At 41.9% G+C, this 20,787-nt stretch overlaps 1 protein-coding gene across 3 annotated transcripts in view; it reads left to right on the top strand.

Annotated features, from left to right (window-relative positions):
* CEP97 (centrosomal protein 97) overlaps positions 1-20,787 on the top strand; it is a 66,683-nt gene that overhangs the window by 24,077 nt on the left and 21,819 nt on the right. For 2 of the 3 annotated variants that reach the window (XM_024245352.3, XM_024245351.3), the window contains exons 2-7: positions 2,821-2,996; positions 4,861-5,003; positions 5,648-5,806; positions 7,100-7,201; positions 10,048-10,161; positions 10,708-10,874. In XM_024245352.3, coding sequence (XP_024101120.3) covers positions 2,954-2,996; positions 4,861-5,003; positions 5,648-5,806; positions 7,100-7,201; positions 10,048-10,161; positions 10,708-10,874 — 728 coding nt within the window. In that variant the 5' untranslated portion in view covers positions 2,821-2,953. Of the gene's footprint in view, positions 1-2,820; positions 2,997-4,860; positions 5,004-5,646; positions 5,807-7,077; positions 7,202-10,047; positions 10,162-10,707; positions 10,875-20,787 lie in introns of those variants that run through there. The other variant, XM_054551582.2, reaches the window with a different exon arrangement.

Below are 20,787 nucleotides of genomic sequence, written 5' to 3'. Positions count from 1 at the left end.
AAAAACACCAAATGAAAACGAGTAGGATGAATGGTGGGAGGTAGGGTGAAGCCAGATTATGTTGGCCCTTGCAAGTTGAACTTCAAGTGAGAAGTTTTTGAGAGGGGAATAACATGCTAAAAGGCACTGTTTTACTTAGATCATGCCAGTAACTGTGGGCAGATGAATTAGAGATGGCAAAGATCGGGGTAATCAGCTGTCGTAGGGATTAAGTATACTGTGCTGATAGGAAAGTCTTTCTCATAGGGCCTGGGCCTGCTAGAGAAACATTACCTTACTGAGAGGTTCATAGTTTTAATTAGTAGAATCCTAATTTGGTTTGAGCTTATAGGGTTTAACATATATACAAAGTGAGGCAGTTTAAAGTGTAGCAATTTGATTTTAGGCGTAAAAGCTATTATTTGAGGCACAAAAGAGTTTCTGTGCAGTAATTTCAAAAGGTTGCTGAGTCACTTGGGCATGTGAGACCTTGCCCAGGAACATCTGGCTACTTACTTTAAAAGCCGTGACTATACTTAGCTGCATAAAAAAAGTCCTTTGGTCCTTTCCTCTGGATTCCAGGGCAGATGAACCAGGCAAACAATGTTTCAGCTATTGCTGTAAACTTGCAGGAACCTCTGCTTCTTAAGTACCTTTTAAGCTTCCAGGACCTCCCTACCAAGTAATTACCATGCTAAATTGTAAAGAACTGGAAACCCTTTCTCCCAGATCCCTATGGCCTATTCCAGGGAATAAGGGTTAGCAGAGGCAGTATTCAGGCTTGCTTTGTTCTTTTTCTTTTCTTTTCTTTCCTTTTCTCTTTCTTTCTTTTCTTTCTTTCCTTCCTTTTTTTTGACAGAGTTTTGCTCATGTTGCCTAGGCTGGAGTGCGGTGGCACGATCTTGGCTCACTGCAACCTCCGCCTCCTAGATTCAAGCGATTCTCCTGCCTCAGCCTCCCAAGCAGCTGGGATTACAGGCATGTGCAACTATGCCCGGCTAATTTTGTATTTTTAGTAGAGATGGGGGTTTCGCCATGTTGGCCAGGCTGGTTTCGAACCCCTGACCTCAGGTGATCCTCCTGCCTCGGCTTCCCAAAGTGCTGGGATTACAGGCGTGAGCCACCGTGCCTGGCCTTGCTTTGTTCTTACACATATAGTGAGATTGTGTTCTCTAGGTAAGGAGTTTCTTGGTTAAAAGGAAAAAAATCCTAGTCTTAATTGCCCCTTCAGAACTAGGAAATTTGTCTTTAGACCAAAACAGCAGGAAACAAGAATCGAAAGGAGTTAAAACAAGTGTAGAGAGATAGGAGAGCCCAGGAAAGAGGGAATGCTCAGAGAATCCAGTGCCTGGAAAACTAGAAGCATGAATTACTAGATTTTCCCAAGCAAAAATCATCAGACTTTGCAGATTGCTGTTTCAGAAAGAGGGGAGTTCAGAATAAAGGTTGCAAGAGGAAATAGGAGAGCTGGTAGTAGAAAGCAGAAGTTTTTTGTATACTCTGTTTAGTTTCTCACTTCCTGTGAGCACAACTTCGTTACCACCTGCAGCCTGTGCTGTCTTTTCACCTTTTACTTTTGAACTGTTCAGTCTACCCATCAAAAGATGGGTACATTACTTCCTCCATCAAGTCTTCACTGAAGATTTCACATTCTATTTCTTTCTCAATTCCCTGAAATATTAGTGAGTTCAGTCACTGTCACACCATTTAGCATATAATAGTTGTATCAAAAGAAGGCTCGGCACCGTCGCTCACACCTGTAATCCCAGCACTTTGCAGGGCTGAGGCAGAAGGATCACTTGAGCTCAGGAGTTCAAGGCCAGCCTGGGCAAAAAAAATTGTCTCTAAAAAAAAAAAAGAAAAAAGTGTGAGCCTGCTTCCTTTCAACTAGGCAATGTAATTCTTGAATTTGGAGACTATATAAAAATATATTTATATACATAATCTATATTTATATATAAATATATATGTTATATATAAAATACATAGCATATTATATATATAATATATAATTTATAGATAATTATATATAATATCTATATAAAATATATATTTTTTGAGACATAGTTTCGCTCTTGTTGCCCAGGCTGGAGTGCAATGGCATGATATCGGCTCATTGCAACCTCTGCCTCCCGGGTTCAAGCGATTCTCCTGCATCAGCCTCCCGGGTACCTGGGATTACAGGCATGCGCGCCACGCCAGGCTAATTTTTTTGTATTTTTACTACAGACGGGGTTTCTCCATGTTGGCCAGGCGGGTCTCGAATTCCCGACCTCAGGTGATCAGCTTGCCTTGACCTCCCAAAGTGCTGGGATTACAGGCGTGAGCCACTGCGCCCGGCCTGGAGATTATATTTTAAAGTTATTTTGAATACTCCCTGGAAAAGTTCTTGGTTCATACTTATACCCCTAAGTCAAAAGATTTGTCAAATATTCAAGAACAATCAAACAATCACTTAAAAATACTGTACAAAAGTTTCTATTTCGGCATACTTTACTTTTACTTAACTAAATTTTCAAATAAAATGTATCCACTTTTATGATCTCAACAAGATCGGTCATTCCTATAGCAGAGTTGAAAACTTTCAACATATTCACAATTATCAAAAGAATGGAGCAGCCCCCACAGAGACTTCCAGCAATGAGTTGTAAAATTCAGTCTGCATTAAGCAGCTTCCTTACAATCATCCCGATGGTAAAAGTGTCAAATTTCGCAAACACCTGGACAAGGAAGTGAAATGATCATCTAATAACGCAGTTGACTCATCTGTCAAATAAGCGAGTGGGCCAGGGTCCCTGAGCTCACTACCCTCAGATTCTAACTCCAGCTTCACATCATTAGGCGTAAGCAGCCAATTGGGCCGTCTGGGAGCCGTGCATCCTGGGAGTTATAGTTTCCGGCTCCCTCCTTCAGACTACAAGCTCCACAGAGCCGCGGGAGGACGGTTGCCTGGTATTATTAGCAAGAAGCAAATATGGCGGTGGCGCGCGTGGACGCGGCTTTGCCTCCCGGAGAAGGTAAGGCGATCCCTACCCCAAGTCCTAAGGTTTACTTCATGCAGCTGAATTAAACAGTGGAGAGCAGAAAGCCTAGGTTTAGATGGACCATTTCTTTTGATGCGGATCTGTGGTCGTCGCGGAGGCGCGCTACCCTCTGGGAGTTGTAGTTCACCTGCCGTGCCCAGCTCTCCGGCGTCGCGGTGAGGGCCGAGCGGGGGACTACAGTCCCCAGAAGCCTTCGCGCGGCCTGGCGCCCTGGCTCCCGCGCTCCCGATGCTGAGGAGGCGGTGGATTTCGGGCTCGAGGACCTTTCTTGACCATTTACTTTGAGTCCTGGGTGCCTAAGCAAAATGTTCGGGATCTCCCTCTTTCGCTTCATGCATCCCCCTCTCTTCTTGGTTCCTGGAACCATCAGGAAAACCTTCCCTCAGAGACCGCTGCCTAGTCTGGCGTTGAACCCTCCCTCGGAGGTGGCCAGTGGCCGTGATAAAATCTAAGGGATGATCCAGAGCTCGCAGTTCTGTACTCCTTGTTCTTGCACACGGGTCCTAGGATCGAGTTTGGTCGCTGCCCAGTAGAGCATAGGACTGTGTGGGTGCTTCTGTGGCCTGAAGATACCTACCTCTTTGGGGCGCCGGACGCGAGCTGCTTTTGTTTTGGTTACAGCTTCGAGGCTTGGCAGCAGTCAGTCCTCTAAATCGGGGACAGGGCCCAGGGGTCGAGGCCCGTCTTCATGGCTTAGACCAGGAGTGCATTTTCTGGGAGCCGTAAATTCTTGGGGGAAGAGTTGGTGGATGGTTCTCAGACGTCTCTGTCGATCTCTTGGAATTGTGTACAAAGGCTGTGCACTTTTCTGAGATAGCACACCCCTTTCATCAATTTTTCAGAGGGGCTCACGACTCCTCACATGCTAAGAGCCATTAGACAACGGGAAAACGTTGAAATCCTCCAGGAGAGCAATCTGGCATAATTATTTCCTGCAGTACTAATCTGGGTGTAAATTTGAAATGGGCCGTTTCTCTGGCCCCGCCCTCTTTGGAGATCGGCTTTTCTTAAACCACACCTCTCAAGCCCACCAGGGCTACTTAACTGTTAATGGCAGTTAACATTTACAGAGCACTTTGTATGAACCAGACGATGTTCTCAGTCCTTTTTTTTTTTTTTTTTTTTTTTTTTTACATTATCTCATTTTCTCTGTAGAACTACATTTATAAGGCAGGTATTATCCCCACTTTACAGAGTAGAAAAGTGAGCCCAAAAGAAATCAATAATTTGCCTAATGTACCACCATGGTTAACTGGTGGAGCCAGGGTTTGAAAGTCTATGTTATACTAAAGTGCCTTATTGAGTGCCCTGTGGCAGGAACGGGGCTAAGTACTATTCATATGGTTTCTCTTTTAATTCTCTTATCAAGCTAGCGAAATGGGTGTATTATCCTATTTTATGGGAGAATTAGTTGAACTATACTTTGATTTTCAAAATCACAGTTTGGGCACTTTAGGATATATTGGTAGTTAGGCTGTAAGCTGGCGGATCGCAGGCAAAAGTTTAGTAACATTTAAACAATAGTATCATTACTTAGGCACAACAAATGGAAGTAATCGTTCATATTTAAATGTGAAGATTTCCAAAGTATATCTTAGCAACTTGAGGAGAATATCACACATCTAGTTTTAATTTGATATTTCTGAAGGAAAATGAGTAATTCAATCTGGTCATTTAGAACTCAAGATTGCTTTAATTTTACAATGTTGATATTTATTATGCTCTACTGTTTTTAAATTTGAAATGGTATAGAGATTTTATAATTCCACCCCTATGCTCAGCTGTTGTACATGTTTTATTTTATTTGTGTTTTCTAACATTTCCGTTTCTTTTCAAGGATCAGTGGTCAATTGGTCAGGGCAGGGACTACAGAAATTAGGTCCAAATTTACCCTGTGAAGCTGATATTCACACTTTGATTCTGGATAAAAATCAGATTATTAAATTGGAAAATCTGGAGAAATGCAAACGATTAATACAGGTAGGTATTGCAATCTGGAAAATGGTTACATAGGATCAATTTATTATTAAACAAAACAATAAAATAACCTGACAAAAAGTAACTGTGCAGGCCTAGAAAGCAGTCATTGTTGCCTTAAATTTTTACATGACAGTTTCTTCTGAAGATGAACATACATGTACTACATTGAGAGTAGATTAGAAAAAAAAAGCATTGTTAAGAAAAGGAAGCATTTTATGTTGGCAAAATACTATGTTACTAAGGTAACCTTTTACCTCATGATGGGGGTAAAGAGTTCATTCCTTCATTCAAGAAATGGTTACTGAGTCCCTCTTACATGTCTGGCACTGTATTAAGTTTTGACTGAGAGTTTAACAACACTATTCTTGTGGAACTTACATTCTCAAGTTGTTGCTGTGTTAAAAATGTCTTAGTAGTTGGAGGAGGTCTGATCGCTCAGCTTTATCTGTATTTTCTATTGCCCAGGAACAATAACAAAAAACTGATAGTCATACTGTAGAATATTTAGACAATATATGTGAAATGTACAAAAGGAGTTTTGTTTGAGAGTGTTTGGCTGTCTAAATAAACCTTTTAAATCACTTTAATGTGAAATATTTTACATATGTTATTCCAAAAAATGACAATATGTTTCCTTTTTACAGTTATCAGTAGCTAATAATCGGCTGGTTCGGATGATGGGTGTGGCCAAGCTGACGTTGCTTCGTGTATTAAATTTGCCTCATAATAGCATTGGCTGTGTGGAAGGGCTAAAGGAACTAGTACATCTGGAATGGCTGAATTTGGCAGGAAATAATCTTAAGGTGAATGGTTTCTTTTTTGTTTACAAAACTATTCTGCATAAAAAAAATTCAAGCAATGTAGAAATAAGTCAAATTAAAAAGTGAAAGTACCCACTCTCACTCTCCAGGGATAATCTCTGTTAAAATAAACTAAAAATAAATCTCATTTTGAAACATACAATATGACATAATATTCTTTTAAATGTGAACAAAGAATCTATATTGTACTTAGAAAAAAGTAGATCAAACCATAGAGTGTTTAGGAGGGAGACTATATCATGCTGAATTAAGCTTTAAGTAAACGTTTAATGCTATAAGGGAGAATATACAGTTTTAAAAGTTAGGAGATCTGAATTCTAGTCCTACTTCCACTACTTAGTAACTGTGTAATTTTGGGTAAATTAATACATATTTCTGCGTCTTATTTTTTGGCATGCTAGCTGAGAGGACTAGATTACCAATAGCTGCCTTTTATTGAGCCATTAATGTATATGAGCTACTGTTCTAAGCATTTATCTGTACTAACTTATTCAATCTCATGGCAGCCTGTGAAGTAGATATAGATATTATGCGTGTTATAAAGGTGAAGAAACTGAAGTACAGAGAAGTAACTTGCTCAAGGTCACACAGCTAGGAAGTTGCAGGGTCAGAATGTAAATCCAGGCTGTTTGGTTTTAATCTAAACTTGTAAACTCTGTTCTATACCACCAACTGTCATATATTGTTACTATGGTTTCTTTTGTTTTTTTTTTTTTTAGACGGAGTTTTGCTCTTATTGCCCAGTCTGGAGTGCAGTGGCACGATCTTAGCTCACTGCAACCTCTGCCTCCTGGGTTTAAGCGATTCTCCTGTCTCAGCCTCAAGAGTAACTGGGATTACAGGCGCCCGCCCACCATGCCTGGCTAATTTTTAGTATTTTTTTTAGTAGAGACAGGGGTTCGCCGTGTTGGCCAGGCTGGTCTTGAACTCCTGACCTCAGGCTGTCCACCCACCTTGGCCTCCCAAAATGCTGGGATTACAGGTGTGAGCCATAGCGCCTGGCTATTACTATGGTTTCTTCAAGCTGTAAAGATCTTGGATGGTATGAACTACTTGGTAGCCCTCTACTCGTAGAGAGATAATGAAAGTGTACGTTTACAACCTGACAATCTACTAAATTCTGTTAGTACTGCCCCTTTTCTCTTGCTAAGTTCTTCTACTCTGCTTCTAATAATAAGAGGAGGCAAGACACTCTTTCAGCTGCAAAGAACTAGGGAATAATTTTATTTTTTGATTTTGTTTTCATTAAATAGTGTGATGCTTTTCTTGTGATAGGCCATGGAACAGATCAATAGCTGCACAGCTCTACAGCATCTCGATTTATCAGACAATAACATATCCCAGATAGGTGATCTATCTAAATTGGTATCCCTGAAAGTAAGTATGTTTTCTTTGTCATTTGTGAAGTTTTATAGCAAAATACCAAGAGAAAGTAATCTTATTGACCTAAAATTAGCCTGCTGTGTATGAGCAGATTGCTTTCTTTATGATAAGAATTATGGGCTGGGCATGGTGGGTCATGCCTGTAATCCCACCACTTTGAGAGGCTGAGGCGAGTGGATGGCTTGAGCTCAGAAGTTCAAGACCAGCCTGGGCAACATGGCAAAGCCCCATCTCTACTAAAAATACCAAAAATTAGTGGGGCATAGTGGTGTGAGCCTGTAGGCCCAGCTACTCAGCTAAAGCAGGATTGGTTGAACCCAGGAGGTGGAGGTTGCGGTGACCCGAGATTGGGTCACTGCACTCTAGCCTGGGCAACAGAGTGAGACTCAGTCTCAAAAAAAAAAAAAAAAAAAGGAATTATGTTAGAATAGCAGAAATTAAGTATGAAACTTTTTGTTGCTAGTTATATAACTCATGTATTTGATGTGAAACTGGTCACTGTAGTTAAGGTTAATTTTATTTACCATTCTCTGAACATGATGGAATTCCCTCTATGCCCAACCAACCAATGCTAGTAGCTTCAGTCATTATATAGTACATAATCTTTGGTGAGGTTGAGATTAATCATTCCTGAGTTTGAGTCTGTCTTTATTTTTTTTTGAGACAGAGTCTTGCCCTGTCACCCAGCCTGCAGTGTAGTGGTACAATCTCACTCGACCTCCCAGGCTCAAGTGATCCTCTCACCTCAGCCTCCCAAGTAGCTAGGACCATAGGCATGTTTACATCACCACACCCAGCTAATTTTTTGAGTGTTTGTAGAGATGAGATCTTTTTCTTTTCTTTTTTTTTTTAGATGGAGTTCTGCTCTGTCACCCAAGCTGGAGTGCAGTGGCGCAGTCTTGGCTCACTGCAACCTCTGCCTCCTGTGTTCAAGTGATACTTCTGCCTCAGCCTCCCGAGTAGCTGGGATTATAGGCGCCCACCGCCACACCTGGCTAATTTTTTGTATTTTTAATAGAGACAGGGTTGCACCACGTTGGCCAGGCTGATTTTGAACTCCTGACCTCACATGATCCTCCTGCCTTGGCCTCCCAAAGTGTTGGGATTACAAGCGTGAGCCACTGTACCTGGCGAGAGATGAGATCTTACTATGTTGTCTAGACTGTTCTCAAACTCCTGGACTCTAGCAGTCCTCCTGCCTCAGTCTCTCAAAATGCTAGGATCACAGGCATGAGCCACCGAGCTGGCCAAGTCTGTTTTTTCGTTTTGTTTTGTTTTGTTTTTTTGAGACAGAGTTTTGCTCTGTTGCCCAGGCTGGAGTGCAGTGGCGAAACCTCGGCTCACTGCAACCTCTGCCTCCCAGGTTCAAGCGATTCTCCTGCCTCAGCCTCCCGAGTAGCTGGGACTACAGGTGCATGCCACCACGCCCAGCTAATTTTTGTATTTTTAGTAGAGATGGCATTTCACCATGTTGGCCAGGCTGGTCTCGAACTCCTGACCTTGTGATCCACCCGCCTCGGCCTCCCAAAGTGTTGGGATTACAGGCATGAGCCACTGCGCTGGGTCCCAAGTCTGGTTTTTTTTTTTTTTTTTTGACTTTCAGAATTGCTGTTTTTAAAGTAATAGGTATTAGCTAATTGTCAAAATTAATTTCACTTAGAAAAAAACATAGCATATAGCACTTTTTATGGAGGGGAATGTATCATGCAGTCAAATAAGTAACAGTTGAAGTCACAGTCTTGAAAAACATGTAGAACATTTTAAATATTGTTGCCTCATTGGGTATTATTACCATCAGATATATTCATTAAGCCCTAGAAGCAGTATCTCAGTTCACTTTTTCCCAGATCTTTAGCAGAAATCATTTTTAGCAATAATTATTCTAAACAATTTGATGTAGCCAGATACTGTCCTAATAGATGCTAAGAGAATTCAAATGAACCAAAGATGATTGAATTTTTTTTTTTTTTTTCTTTTGCTGGAATAGAAGCCTATTTATCTGATCAGAATCCTGGGTGTTCAGTTTTGGATTTATTCTTGGTTGTTGCTGACTTCATGTGAGTCAGCTTTATCTGCAAGTGACACATTCTACCTCTATTTTTTGGTTACCTAGAGAATGCAGTTGCAATTATGGATGTGGGTTATCACTCTCTTTTTTGGAAAATTTGCTTTATATGTGGTTGTTTTAATGACTTTTTTTTTTTTTTTTTTAATTTGAGACACCAGAGTCTTGCTGTCACCCAGGCTTGAGGGCAGTGGTGCAGTCATGATTTACTGTAGCCTCGACCTCCTGGGCCCAAGCGATCCCCCTACCTCAGCCTCCCCAGTAGCTGGAACTACAGGTGCACCCCATCATGCCTGGCTAATTTTTTGATTTTTAGTAGAGACCAGGTCTCACTATGTTGCCCAGGCTGGTCTCAAACTCCTGGGCTCAAGCAATCCTCCCTCCTTGGCCTCTCTCAAAATGCTGGGATTACAGGCATGAGCCACCACAGGTGGCCTCTATTTTGATATTTTAAAAGAAAATGAAAAAGTGTGTTAGAAATTGCTCAGTGTCCCGTAACTTAAATCTCACAGCCTGCCTAGTTGCTATGCCAAGCATGTGTTTTTGGACAAGTCTTTAAAATATCGTGAGCTTAGCATGTTGGTATGAAAACAGAGAGTTGGACCAGAAGATCATCAAGGACCCTTGTAGCATTAACAGTCTTTGATTTGTGTGTGATGAGAAACATAATAAAGTAGATTCCTTTATTCTTATATGTACCATTTTGGTGTTGTCACAATAGGCCAATTTATTTGTAATCTTTTCATTTGTAATTCATACTGTTTTTACTTTCAAGACCCTGCTTTTACATGGAAACATCATCACCTCTCTTAGAATGGCACCTACTTACCTACCCAGAAGCCTTGCTATACTTTCTTTGGCAGAAAATGAAATCCGAGACTTAAATGAGGTAAAATTTGAGGGTATTTTGTGAGATTCAGGAAGCTGGAAATCCTAGGAAGGACACAGGAGAGGGTTGTGAGCTTACTTTTAGACTGTGAGCATCTTGGAAGAAACTGCCATTCAGATGAAACGCTTGGCTCTAGATGATCGTTAGTTTTCTTTCCACTTTCCTTAGTGTCAGTGGGTCATTAAGGTCTAATTTCCTTTGTAAAGCTGTAATTATCATTCCACTGGGAGGCGATTGGTGGTAGAGGGACATCTACGTTATAAGGGTTTATAAGACTCCCTGTCCACCTTTCGTGGCTGCTGTGATGTTTTCAAAATAGGATTATTTCTGCTAGGAAACAGTGCTGATACTTGCCAGGGGATTTTGTGCAGCAGGGACAGATGGCTATATTGTTGAAATTTTGGAAGTCAATGGACACTTGTCACTTTTCAGAACAAGAGGGAAATTATCACATTCTCAAATGCTGCCAAAGATGTGTAATCAGTGGAAACCTTGTGCTTGACACTGAATAGTCCTTTTGTTCAACAAAGATATCTTTTGTTCCAGATCTCTTTTTTGGCATCCTTAACTGAATTGGAACAGTTGTCGATTATGAACAATCCTTGTGTGATGGCAACACCATCCATCCCAGGATTTGACTATCGGCCGTACATTGTCAGCTGGTGCTTAAACCTCAGAGTCCTAGATGGATATGTGATTTCTCAGAAGGAAAGGTAAACATGCGCTGTTTAACATCACAAATGTTACTGAAAAGACCATTTCTAGTTTACTACAGATTAATAGAGTATTTCTTAAAATGTGCATTTAGAAATCAAGAGTATTAATGCAGTCTTATAGCAGACTATGTGCTGGTCATTTAGGATTTTCTGTCATTTCTGAAAAAGGATAAGAAATAAATATTGGCCTGGTGCAGTGGCTCATGCCTGTAATTCTTGCACTTTGGAAAGCCGAGGCAGGAGGATCGCTTGAGCCCAGGAGTTTGAGACCAGCCTGGGCAATATAGGGAGACCGCATCTCTTAAAAAGAAAAAAATTAGCTGGGCGTGGTGGTACACACCTGTAGTCCTAGCTACTTAGGAAGCTGAGGTGGGAGGATTGCTTGAGCCCAGGAATTTAAGGTTACAGTGAGCTATGGTTGTGTCATTGCACTCTACCTTGGGTGACAGAGTAAGACCCTGTCTCTGAAAAAAAAAAAAAAAAAAGAAAGAAATCTCGGCCTCAGAGGTTGGAGCTAGTAGTCTTAGTGCCCTACGTACAACAATTTGATTTCTAAAAGTTCTTTTGTTAATCAGTTGTTTGGAGCTTGGAACACTTTTGCTTAGAAACCATCATGTTATAGCTCCTGTGTAGGATCTCAGATCAGTCTCACAAAAGCTTGTAATATATTAATCTATCACCTATGTAAGGGCCGTATTTTTTATTCATTTTATTTTCTATTTTATCATCCAGCCCCAATGTCGTGTAAGGGTAGTATTAGTAATATATTATAATTCTCCAAATACTCATGATAATGATAACTCTGAGAAAATGCCCAGTTTTAATTTGGAACTAGTAGCAGACGTGGTGATTGGTCCTCCTCTTCTTTTTTTTTTTTATTTTTTTTGAGACCGAGTTTCACTCTTGTTGCCCAGGCTGGAATGCAATGGCATGATCTCTGCTCATCACAACCTCCACCTCCTGGGTTCAAGCGATTCTTCTGCCTCAGCCTCCCAAGTAGCTGGAATTACAGGCATGTGCCACCACACCCAGCTAATTTTGTATTTTTAGTAGAGACAGAGTTTCTCCATGTTGTTCAGGCTGGTCTCGAACTCCTGACCTCAGGTGATCCACCCGCCTCGGCCTCCCAAAGTGTTGGGATTACAGGTGTGAGCCACTGCACCTGGCCAGGTTCTCCCCTTCTTATACCTGTGAAGCAGCAGAAGCAAGAATTCCCCATCTGTAGATCATTAATAGTTTCTGTGGCTTGGAGCTGGGATCCCTGCAGAATGGAGTCTTCTGGACCCTGGTACATGATCAGTGGAATGAGAGCTTTAGGGGAGGTAAGGAACTAGGATATGGGAAGGAGGGAGTGGAATTGGGATAGTGAGAGTTGAGATAACTTTATTCTGTCTACTATGCTTCATTTAACTTTTTTCTCTCAGTACATACACACATGCATTAGGGACTCAACACATACATTCTCCCTCGCCTTTTTTTGTTCTTCTCTACTACAGACAGTAGTTACTTCAGGAGTTTCCTGATGGGAGGATGGGTGGTAGATTACAGACAGTGTCTCCCTTCTCTGTCTCTCTGCTGTTTTGTGTAGTTTCTGAGTAGAGCAAGGGGCCGTGAGGAATGGCAGCCAAGAGCTAGATAGTGCTGGTGCTGGCGTAGGGTGAGGGACATATGTCAGGTCTAGTTTGCCTACAGGAAAGGGTGGCTTTTCTTTTTCCTGCTGTGAATGTTGCTCTGAGAATAAACCTTATTTTGTTTCAAACTGTGACTAGTTCTAGATTTGGAATATGGGTTTACTTGGATAATCCTCTCTACAGTTGTTGACTTTTTCTGTGGGAGTAGGACTGGCAACATTTTCATGTCTGAGAGGCAGCATGGTGATGTGGGCAGAGATAAAGGTTTGGTGTAAAGAGAGACCCACAAAGAGAGATGAGACCTGGTTACAAGAGACAGGGGAAGGCTTCACTTTTTTCTCTGCTATCTATTAGCTGTGTGGCCTTGTCAAGTTCCGTAGGGCTTTTCTGAGGCTAAGTTTCCTCATCTGTAAAATGTGAATGGCGGTACTATCTAGCTTTCATGGATGGTAGGATTAAGGATGATGTATAGAACATAGGACTGGTCATATAGTAGGTGCTTAATAAATGATATTATATAAGGATAGAGACTAAAGGTTGAAGAGTTTGTTGAAACTAAAGAGAGTGTTAAGACAGAAAATATTTGTTGATTGGATAAATAATGATAAAAAAAGTCTGTGTTTCTATACTGTGGAAATGGTTTTATTCCAAGTGACTTTAAGGTGAATTTGAATATTTTTTGAGCTTTCTCCATAATGCTTTGCAAACATTTAATTTCAGAGACTTCAGGAGATAGGGAAGAGTGGGCTCCCACCTGGGGTAGCCTCTCTCTCTGGAGTTGTCCTGCACTAAAGAAGTGTGTAGGGGGGTGGCTGGCAAGATGGCTGAATAGCAACAGCTCTGGTCTGCAGCTCCCAGTGAGATTAGTGCAGAAGGCGGGTGATTTCTGCATTTCCACCTGAGGTACCTGGCTCATCTCATTGGGACTAGTTAGACAGTGGGTGCAGCCCACGGAGGGTGAGCAGAAGCAGGGTGTGGCGTTGCCTCACCCAGGAAGTGCAAGGGGTCAGGGGACTCCCTCCCCTAGCCAGGGGAAGCAGTGAGAGACTGTGCTGGGAGGAACAGTGTACTCTGGCCCAGATACTACGCTTTTCCCACGGTCTTCGCAACCCCACACACCAGGAGATTCCCTCCGGTGCCTATGCCACCAGGGCCCTGGGTTTCAAGCACAAAAGTGGGCGGCCATTGGGCAGACACCAAGGTAGCTGTAGGAGTTTTTTTTTCATATCCCCGTAGTGCCTGGAACACCAGTGAGACAGAACCGTTCAGTCTTCTGGAAAGGGGGCTGAAGCCAGCAAGCCAAGTGGTCTAGCGCAGAGGATCCCAGCCCCACAGAGCCCAGCAAGCTAAGATACACAGGGTTGAAATTCTTGCTGCCAGTACAGCAGTCTGAAGTCGACCTGGGATGCTCGAGCTTGTGGGGGAAGGGGCATCTGCCTTTACCGAGGCGTGAATAGGTGGTTTTCCCCTCACAGTGTAAACAAAACCTCCCTCAAGTTCAAACTGGGCAGAGCCCACTGCAGCTCAGCAAAGCTGCTATAGCCTGACTGCTTCTCTAGATTCCTCCTCTCTGGGCAGGACATCTCTGAAAGAAAGGCAGCAGCCCCAGTCAGGGGGCTTATAGATAAAACTCCCCATCTCCCAGGGACAGAGCACCTGGCGGAAGGGGCAGCTGTAGGCACAGCTTCAGCAGGCTTAAATGTTCCTGCCTCCTGGCTCTGAAGAGAGTGGTGGATCTCCCAACACAGCCCTTGAGCTCTGCTAAGGGACAGACTGTCTCCTCAAGTGGGTCCCTGATCCCCGTGCTTTCTGACTGGGAGACATCTCCCAGCAACGGTTGACAGACACCTCATATAGGAGAACTCCGTCTGGCATTTGGTGAGTGCCCCTCTAGGATGAAGCTTCCAGAGGAAGGAACAGGCAGCAATCTTTGCTGTTCTGCAGCCTCTGCTGGCGATAGCCAGGAAAACAGGTAGTGGATGTCCAGCAAACTCCAGCGGACCTGCAGCAGAGGGGCATGACTATTAGAAGGAAAACTAACAGAAAAGAGTAGCGTCAACATCAACAAAAGGACATCCACACAGAAACCCCATCCGAAGGTCACCAACATCAAAGACCAATGGTAGATAAATCCACGAAGATGAGGAAAAAACAGTGCAAAGAGGCTGAAAATTCCAAAAACCAGAGCGCTTCTTCTCCTGCAAAGGATCACAACTCCTTGCCAGCAAAAGAACAAAACTGGACAGAGAATGAGTTTCACAAATTGACAGAAGTAGGCTTCAGAATAATAACAAACTCCATTGAGCTAAAGGAGCATGTTCTAACCCAATGCAAGGAAGCTAAGAACCTTGAAAAAAGGTTAGAGGAATTGCTAACTAGAATAACCAGTTTAGAGAAGAACAACATAAATGACCTGATGGAGCTGCAAAACACAGCACGAGAACTTTGTGAAGCATACACAAGTATCAATAGTCGAATTGATCAAGAGGAAGAAAGGATATAAGAGATTGAAGATCAACTTAATGAAATAAACCGTGAAGACAAGATTAGAGAAAAAAGAATGAAAAGGAATGAACAAAGCCTCCAAGAAATATGGGATTATGTGAAAAGACCAAACGTACGTTTGATTGGTGTACCTGAAAGTGACAGGGAGAATGGAACCAAGTTAGAAAACACTCTTCAGGATATTATCCAGGAGAACGTCCCCAACCTAGCAAGACAGGCCAACATTCAAATTCAGGAAATAAAGAGAACACCACAAAGATACTCCTCGAGAAGAGCAACCCCAAGACACATAATCGCCAGATTCGCCAAGGTTAAAATGAAGGAAAAAATGTTAAGGGCAACCAGTGAGTAAAGTCAGGTTACAAAGGGAAGCCCATCAGACTTAACAGCAGATCTCTCTGCAGAAACCCCACAAGCCAGAAGAGAGTGGGGGCCAATATTCAACATTCTTTTTTTTTTTTTTTTTTTTTTTGAGATGGAGTCCCGCTGTGTCGCCCAGGCTGGAGTGCAGTGGCACGATCTTGGCTCACTGCAAGCTCCGCCTCCCGGGTTCACACCATTCCCCTGCCTCAGCCTCCCGAGTAGCTGGGACTACAGGCGTCCGCCACCACGCCCGGCTAATTTTTTGTATTTTAGTAGAGACGGGGTTTCACTGTGTTAGCCAGGATGGTCTCGATCTCCTGACCTCGTGATCCACCCGCCTTGGCCTCCCAAAGTGCTGGGATTACAGCCGTGAGCCACCGTGCCCGGCCTCTGATATTCAACATTCTTAAAGAGAAGAATTTTCAACCCAGAATTTCATATCCAGCCAAACTAAGCTTCATAAGTGAAGGAGAAATAAAATCCTTTACACACAAGCAAAGGCTGAGAGATTTTGTTACCACCAGGCCTGCCTTACAAGAACCACTGAAGGAAGCACTAAACATGGAAAGGAAAAATCGGTACCAGCCACTGCAAAAACATACCAAATTGTAAAGATCATCAACACTACAAAGAAACTGCATCAACTGATGAGTGAAATAACCAGCAAGCATCAAAATGACAGGATCAAATTCACACATAACAATATTAACCTTAAATGTAAATGGGCTATTAGCCCCAATTAAAAGACATAGACTGGCAAATTGGATAAAGAATCAAGAACCATTGGTGTGCTGCACTCAGGAGATGCATCTCACGTGTAAAGACACACATAGATTCAAAGGGATGGAGGAATATTTACCAAACAAATGGAAAGCAAAAAACAAACAAACAAACAAAAAACAGGGGTTACAATCGTAGTCTCTGATAAAACAGACTTTAAACCAACATATATCAAAAAGACAAAGAAGGGCATTACATAATGGTAAAGGGATCAATGGAATAAGAAGAGCTAACTATCCTAAATATATTTGGACCCAATACAGGAGCACCCAGATTCATAGAGCAAGTTCTTGGAGACCTACAAAGAGACTTAGATTCCCACACAATAATAGTGGGAGACTTTAACACCCCACTGTCAAAATTAGATCAACAAGACAGAAAATTAACAAGGGTATTTAGGACTTGAAGTCAGCTCTGGACCAAGCAGACCTAATAGATATCTACAGAACTCTCCACACCAAATCAACAGAATATACATTCTTTTCAACACCACATCACACTTATTCTAAAATTGACCACATAATTGGAAATAAAACACTCCTCAGCAAATGCAAAAGAACAGAAATCATAACAGTCTCTCAGACCACAGTGCAATCAAATTAGAACTCAAGATTAAGAAACTTAAAACTGCACAACTACATGGAAACTAAACAACCTCCTCCTGAATAACTACTGGGTACATAACGAACTTACGGCAGAAATTAAGTTTTTTGAAACCAATGAGAAAAAAGACACAACATCCCAGAATCTCTGGTACACATTTAAAGCAGTGTGTAGAGGGAAATTTATAGCACCCAATGCCCACAGGAGAAAGGAGGAAAGATCTAAAAATCAACACTGTAACATCACAATTAAAAGAACTAGAGAAGGAAGAACAAATTCAAAGCTAGCAGAAAACAAGAAATAACAAAGATCAGAGCAGAACTGAAGGAGATAGAGACACGAAAAACCCTTAAAAAAATCAATGAATTCAGGAGCTGGTTTTTTGAAAAGATCAACAAAATAGACTGCTAGCCAGACTAATAAGAAAAGAGAAAAGAATCAAATAGACACAATAAAAAATGATAAAGAGCATATCACCATTGATCCCACAGAAATACAAACTACCATCAGAGAATAAACACCTCTACACAAATAAACTAGAAAATCTAGAAGAAATCGATACATTTCTGGACACATACACCCACCCAAGACTAAACCAGGAAGAAGTCAGAGCCCTGAATAGACCAATAACAAGTTCTGATATTGAGGCAGTAATTAATAGTGTACCAGCCAAAAGAAGCGCAGGACCAGACGGATTCACAGCTGAATTCTGCCAGAGGTACAAAGAGGAGCTGGTACTATTCCTTCTATTCCAAAAAATAGAAAAAGAGGGACTCCTCCCTAACTCATTTATGAGGTCAGCAACATCCTGATACCAAAACCTGGCAGAGACACACACAAAAAAGAAAATTGCAGGCCAATATCCCTGATGAACATTAATGCAAAAGTCCTCAATAAAATACTGGCTAACCGAATCCCAGCAGCACATCAAAAAGCTTATCCACCACGATCAAGTCGGCTTCATCCCTGGGATGCAAGGCTGGTTCATCATACGCAAATCAATAAACGTAATCCATCACATAAACAGAACCAATGATAAAAACCACATGATTATCTCAATAGATGCAGAAAAGTCCTTCGATAAAATTCAACACCCCTGGTGGGGCGCAGTGGCTCACGCCTGTAATCCCAGCACTTTGGGAGGCCGAGGTGGGTGGATCATGAGGTCAGGCATTAAAGACCAGCCTGGCCAAAATGGTAAAACCCCGTCTCCACTAAAAATATAAAAATTAGCCAGAGGTGGTGGTGGACACTTGTAATCCCAGTTACTCAGGAGGCTGAGGCAGAGAATTGCTTGAACCCGGGAGGTGTAGGTTGCAATGAGCTGAGATCACGCCACTGCACTCCAGCCTGGGCGACAAAGCAAGACTCCATCTAAAAAAAAAAAAATCAACATCCCTTCATGCTAAAAACTCTCAATAAACTAGGTATTGATGGAACATATCTCCAAATAATAAGAGCTATTTATGACAAACCCTCAGCCAATATCATACTGAATGGGCAAAAGCTGGAAGCATTCCCTTTGAAAACTGGCACAAGACAGGGATGCCCTCTCTTACCACTCCTATTCAACATAGTATTGGAAGTTTTGGCCAAGGCAATCAGGCAAGAGAAAGAAGTAAAGGATATTCAGATAGGAAGAGAGGAAGTCAAATTGTCTCTGTTTGCAGATGACATGATTATATATTTGGAAAACCCCATTGTTCCAGCCCAAAATCTCCTTAAGCAGATAAGCAACTTTGGCAAAGTCTCAGGATACAAAATCAATGTGCAAAAATCACAAGCATTCCTATACAACATAATAGACAGAGAGCCAAATCATGAGTGAACTTCCATTCACAATTGCTACAAAGAGACTAAAATACCTAGGAATACAACTTACAAGGGATGTGAAGGACCCCTCTTCAAGGAGAACTACAAACCAGTGCTCAAGGAAATAAGAGAGGATACAAACAAATGGAAAAACATTCCATGCTCATGCATAGGAAGAATCAATATTGTGAAAATGGCCATACTGCCCAAAGTAATGTATAGATTCAGTGCTATCCTCATCAAGCTACCATTGACTTTCTTTTTTTTTTTTTTTTGAGATGCAGTTTTGCTCTTGTTGCCCAGGCTGGAGTGCAATGGCACAATCTCAGCTCACTACAACCTCCACCCCCCGGGTTCAAGCGATTCTCCTGCCTCAGCCTCCCTAGTAGCTGGGATTACAGGCATGCACCACCACGCCTGGCTAATTTTGTATTTTTAGTAGAGATGGGGTTTCTCCATGTTGGTCAGACTGGTCTTGAACTCCCTACCTCAGGTGATCCGCCTGCCTTGTCCTCCCAAAGTGTTGGGATTACAGGCGTGAGCCAGCGCGCCCGGTCCCATTGACTTTCTTCACAGAATTATAAAAAAATACTTTTTTTTTGCATATGGAACCAAGAAAGAGCCTGTATAGCCAAGACAATCCTAAGCAAAAAGAACAAAGCTGGAGGTATCACGCTACCTGACTTCAAACTACACTACAAGGCTACAGTAACCAAAACAGTATAGTACTGGTACCAAAACAGTTATATAGACCAATGGAACAGAACAGAGGCCTCAGAAATAACACCACACATCCACAACCCTCTGATCTTTGACAAACCTGACAAAAACAAGCAATGGGGAAAGGATTCCTTATTTAATAAACGGTGTTGGGAAAACTGGCTAGCCATATGCAGAAAACTGAAATTGGACCCCTTCCTTTCACCTTATACAAAAATTAACTCAAGATGGATTAAAGACTTAAATGTAAGACCTAAAACTGTAAAAACCCTAAAAGAAAACCAAGACAATTCCATTCAGGACATAGGCATGGGCAAAGACTTCATGACTAAAACATCAAAAGCAATGGCAACAAAAGCCAAAATTGACAAATGGGATCTAATTAAACTAAAGAACTTCTGCACAGCAAAAGAATCATCAAAGTGAACAGGCAACCTACAGAATGGGAGAAAATTTTTGCAATCTATCCATCTGTCAAAGGGCCAATATCCAGAATCTACAAAGAACTTAAACAAATTTACAAGAAAAAAACCCATCAAAAAGTGGGCAAAGGATATGAACAGATATTTCTCAAAAGAAGACATTTATGCGGCCAACAATCATATGAAAAAAAGCTAATCATCACTGGTCATTAGAGAAATGCAAATCAAAACCACAATGAGATACCATCTCATACCAGTTAGAATGGTGATCATTAAAAAGTCAGGAAACAGGCTGGGCGTGGTGGCTCACACCTGTAATCCCAGCACTTTGGGAGTCTGAGGCAGGTGGATCACGAGGTCAGAAGTTCGAGACCAGCCTGACCAACATGGTGAAACCCCGTCTCTACTAAAAATAGAAAAAAATTAGCTGGGTGTGGTGGCGTGCACCTGTAATTGCAGCTACTCAGGGGGCTGAGGCAGGAGAGTTGCTTGAGCCCAGGAGGTGGAGGTTGCAGTGAGCCGAGATTGTGCCATTGCACTCCAGCCTGGGTGACAGAGCGAGACTCCGTCTCAAAAAAAAAAAAAAAAAAAAGTCAGGAAACAACGTGCTGGAGAGGATGTTAAGAAATTGGAACACTTTTACACTGTTGGTGGGAGTGTAAGTTAGTTCAATTATTGTGGAAGACAGTGTGGCAATTCCTCAAGAATCTGGAACCAGAAATACCATCTGACCCAGCAATCCCATTACTGAGTATATACCCAAAGGATTATAAATCATTCTACTATAAGGACACATGCACATGTATGTTTATTGTGGCACTTTTCACAATAGCAAAGACTTGGAACCAACCCAAATGCTCATCAATGATAGACTGGATAAAGAAAATGTGGCACATATACACCATGGAATAGTATGGAGCCATAAAAATGGATCAATTCATGTCCTTTGCAGAGACATGGATGAAGCTGGAAACCATCATTCTTAGCAAACTAACACAGGAACAGAAAACCAAACACTGCATGTTCTCACTCATAAGTGGGAGTTGAACAATGAGAACACATAGACATAGGGAG

Source organism: Pongo abelii, chromosome 2 (genome assembly GCF_028885655.2).
Source record: "Pongo abelii isolate AG06213 chromosome 2, NHGRI_mPonAbe1-v2.0_pri, whole genome shotgun sequence".
NCBI classification, from domain to species: Eukaryota; Metazoa; Chordata; class Mammalia; order Primates; family Hominidae; genus Pongo; species Pongo abelii.
The sequence above is the reverse complement of the archived record's forward strand: the minus strand, read 5'-3'. Positions and strand labels throughout refer to the sequence as shown.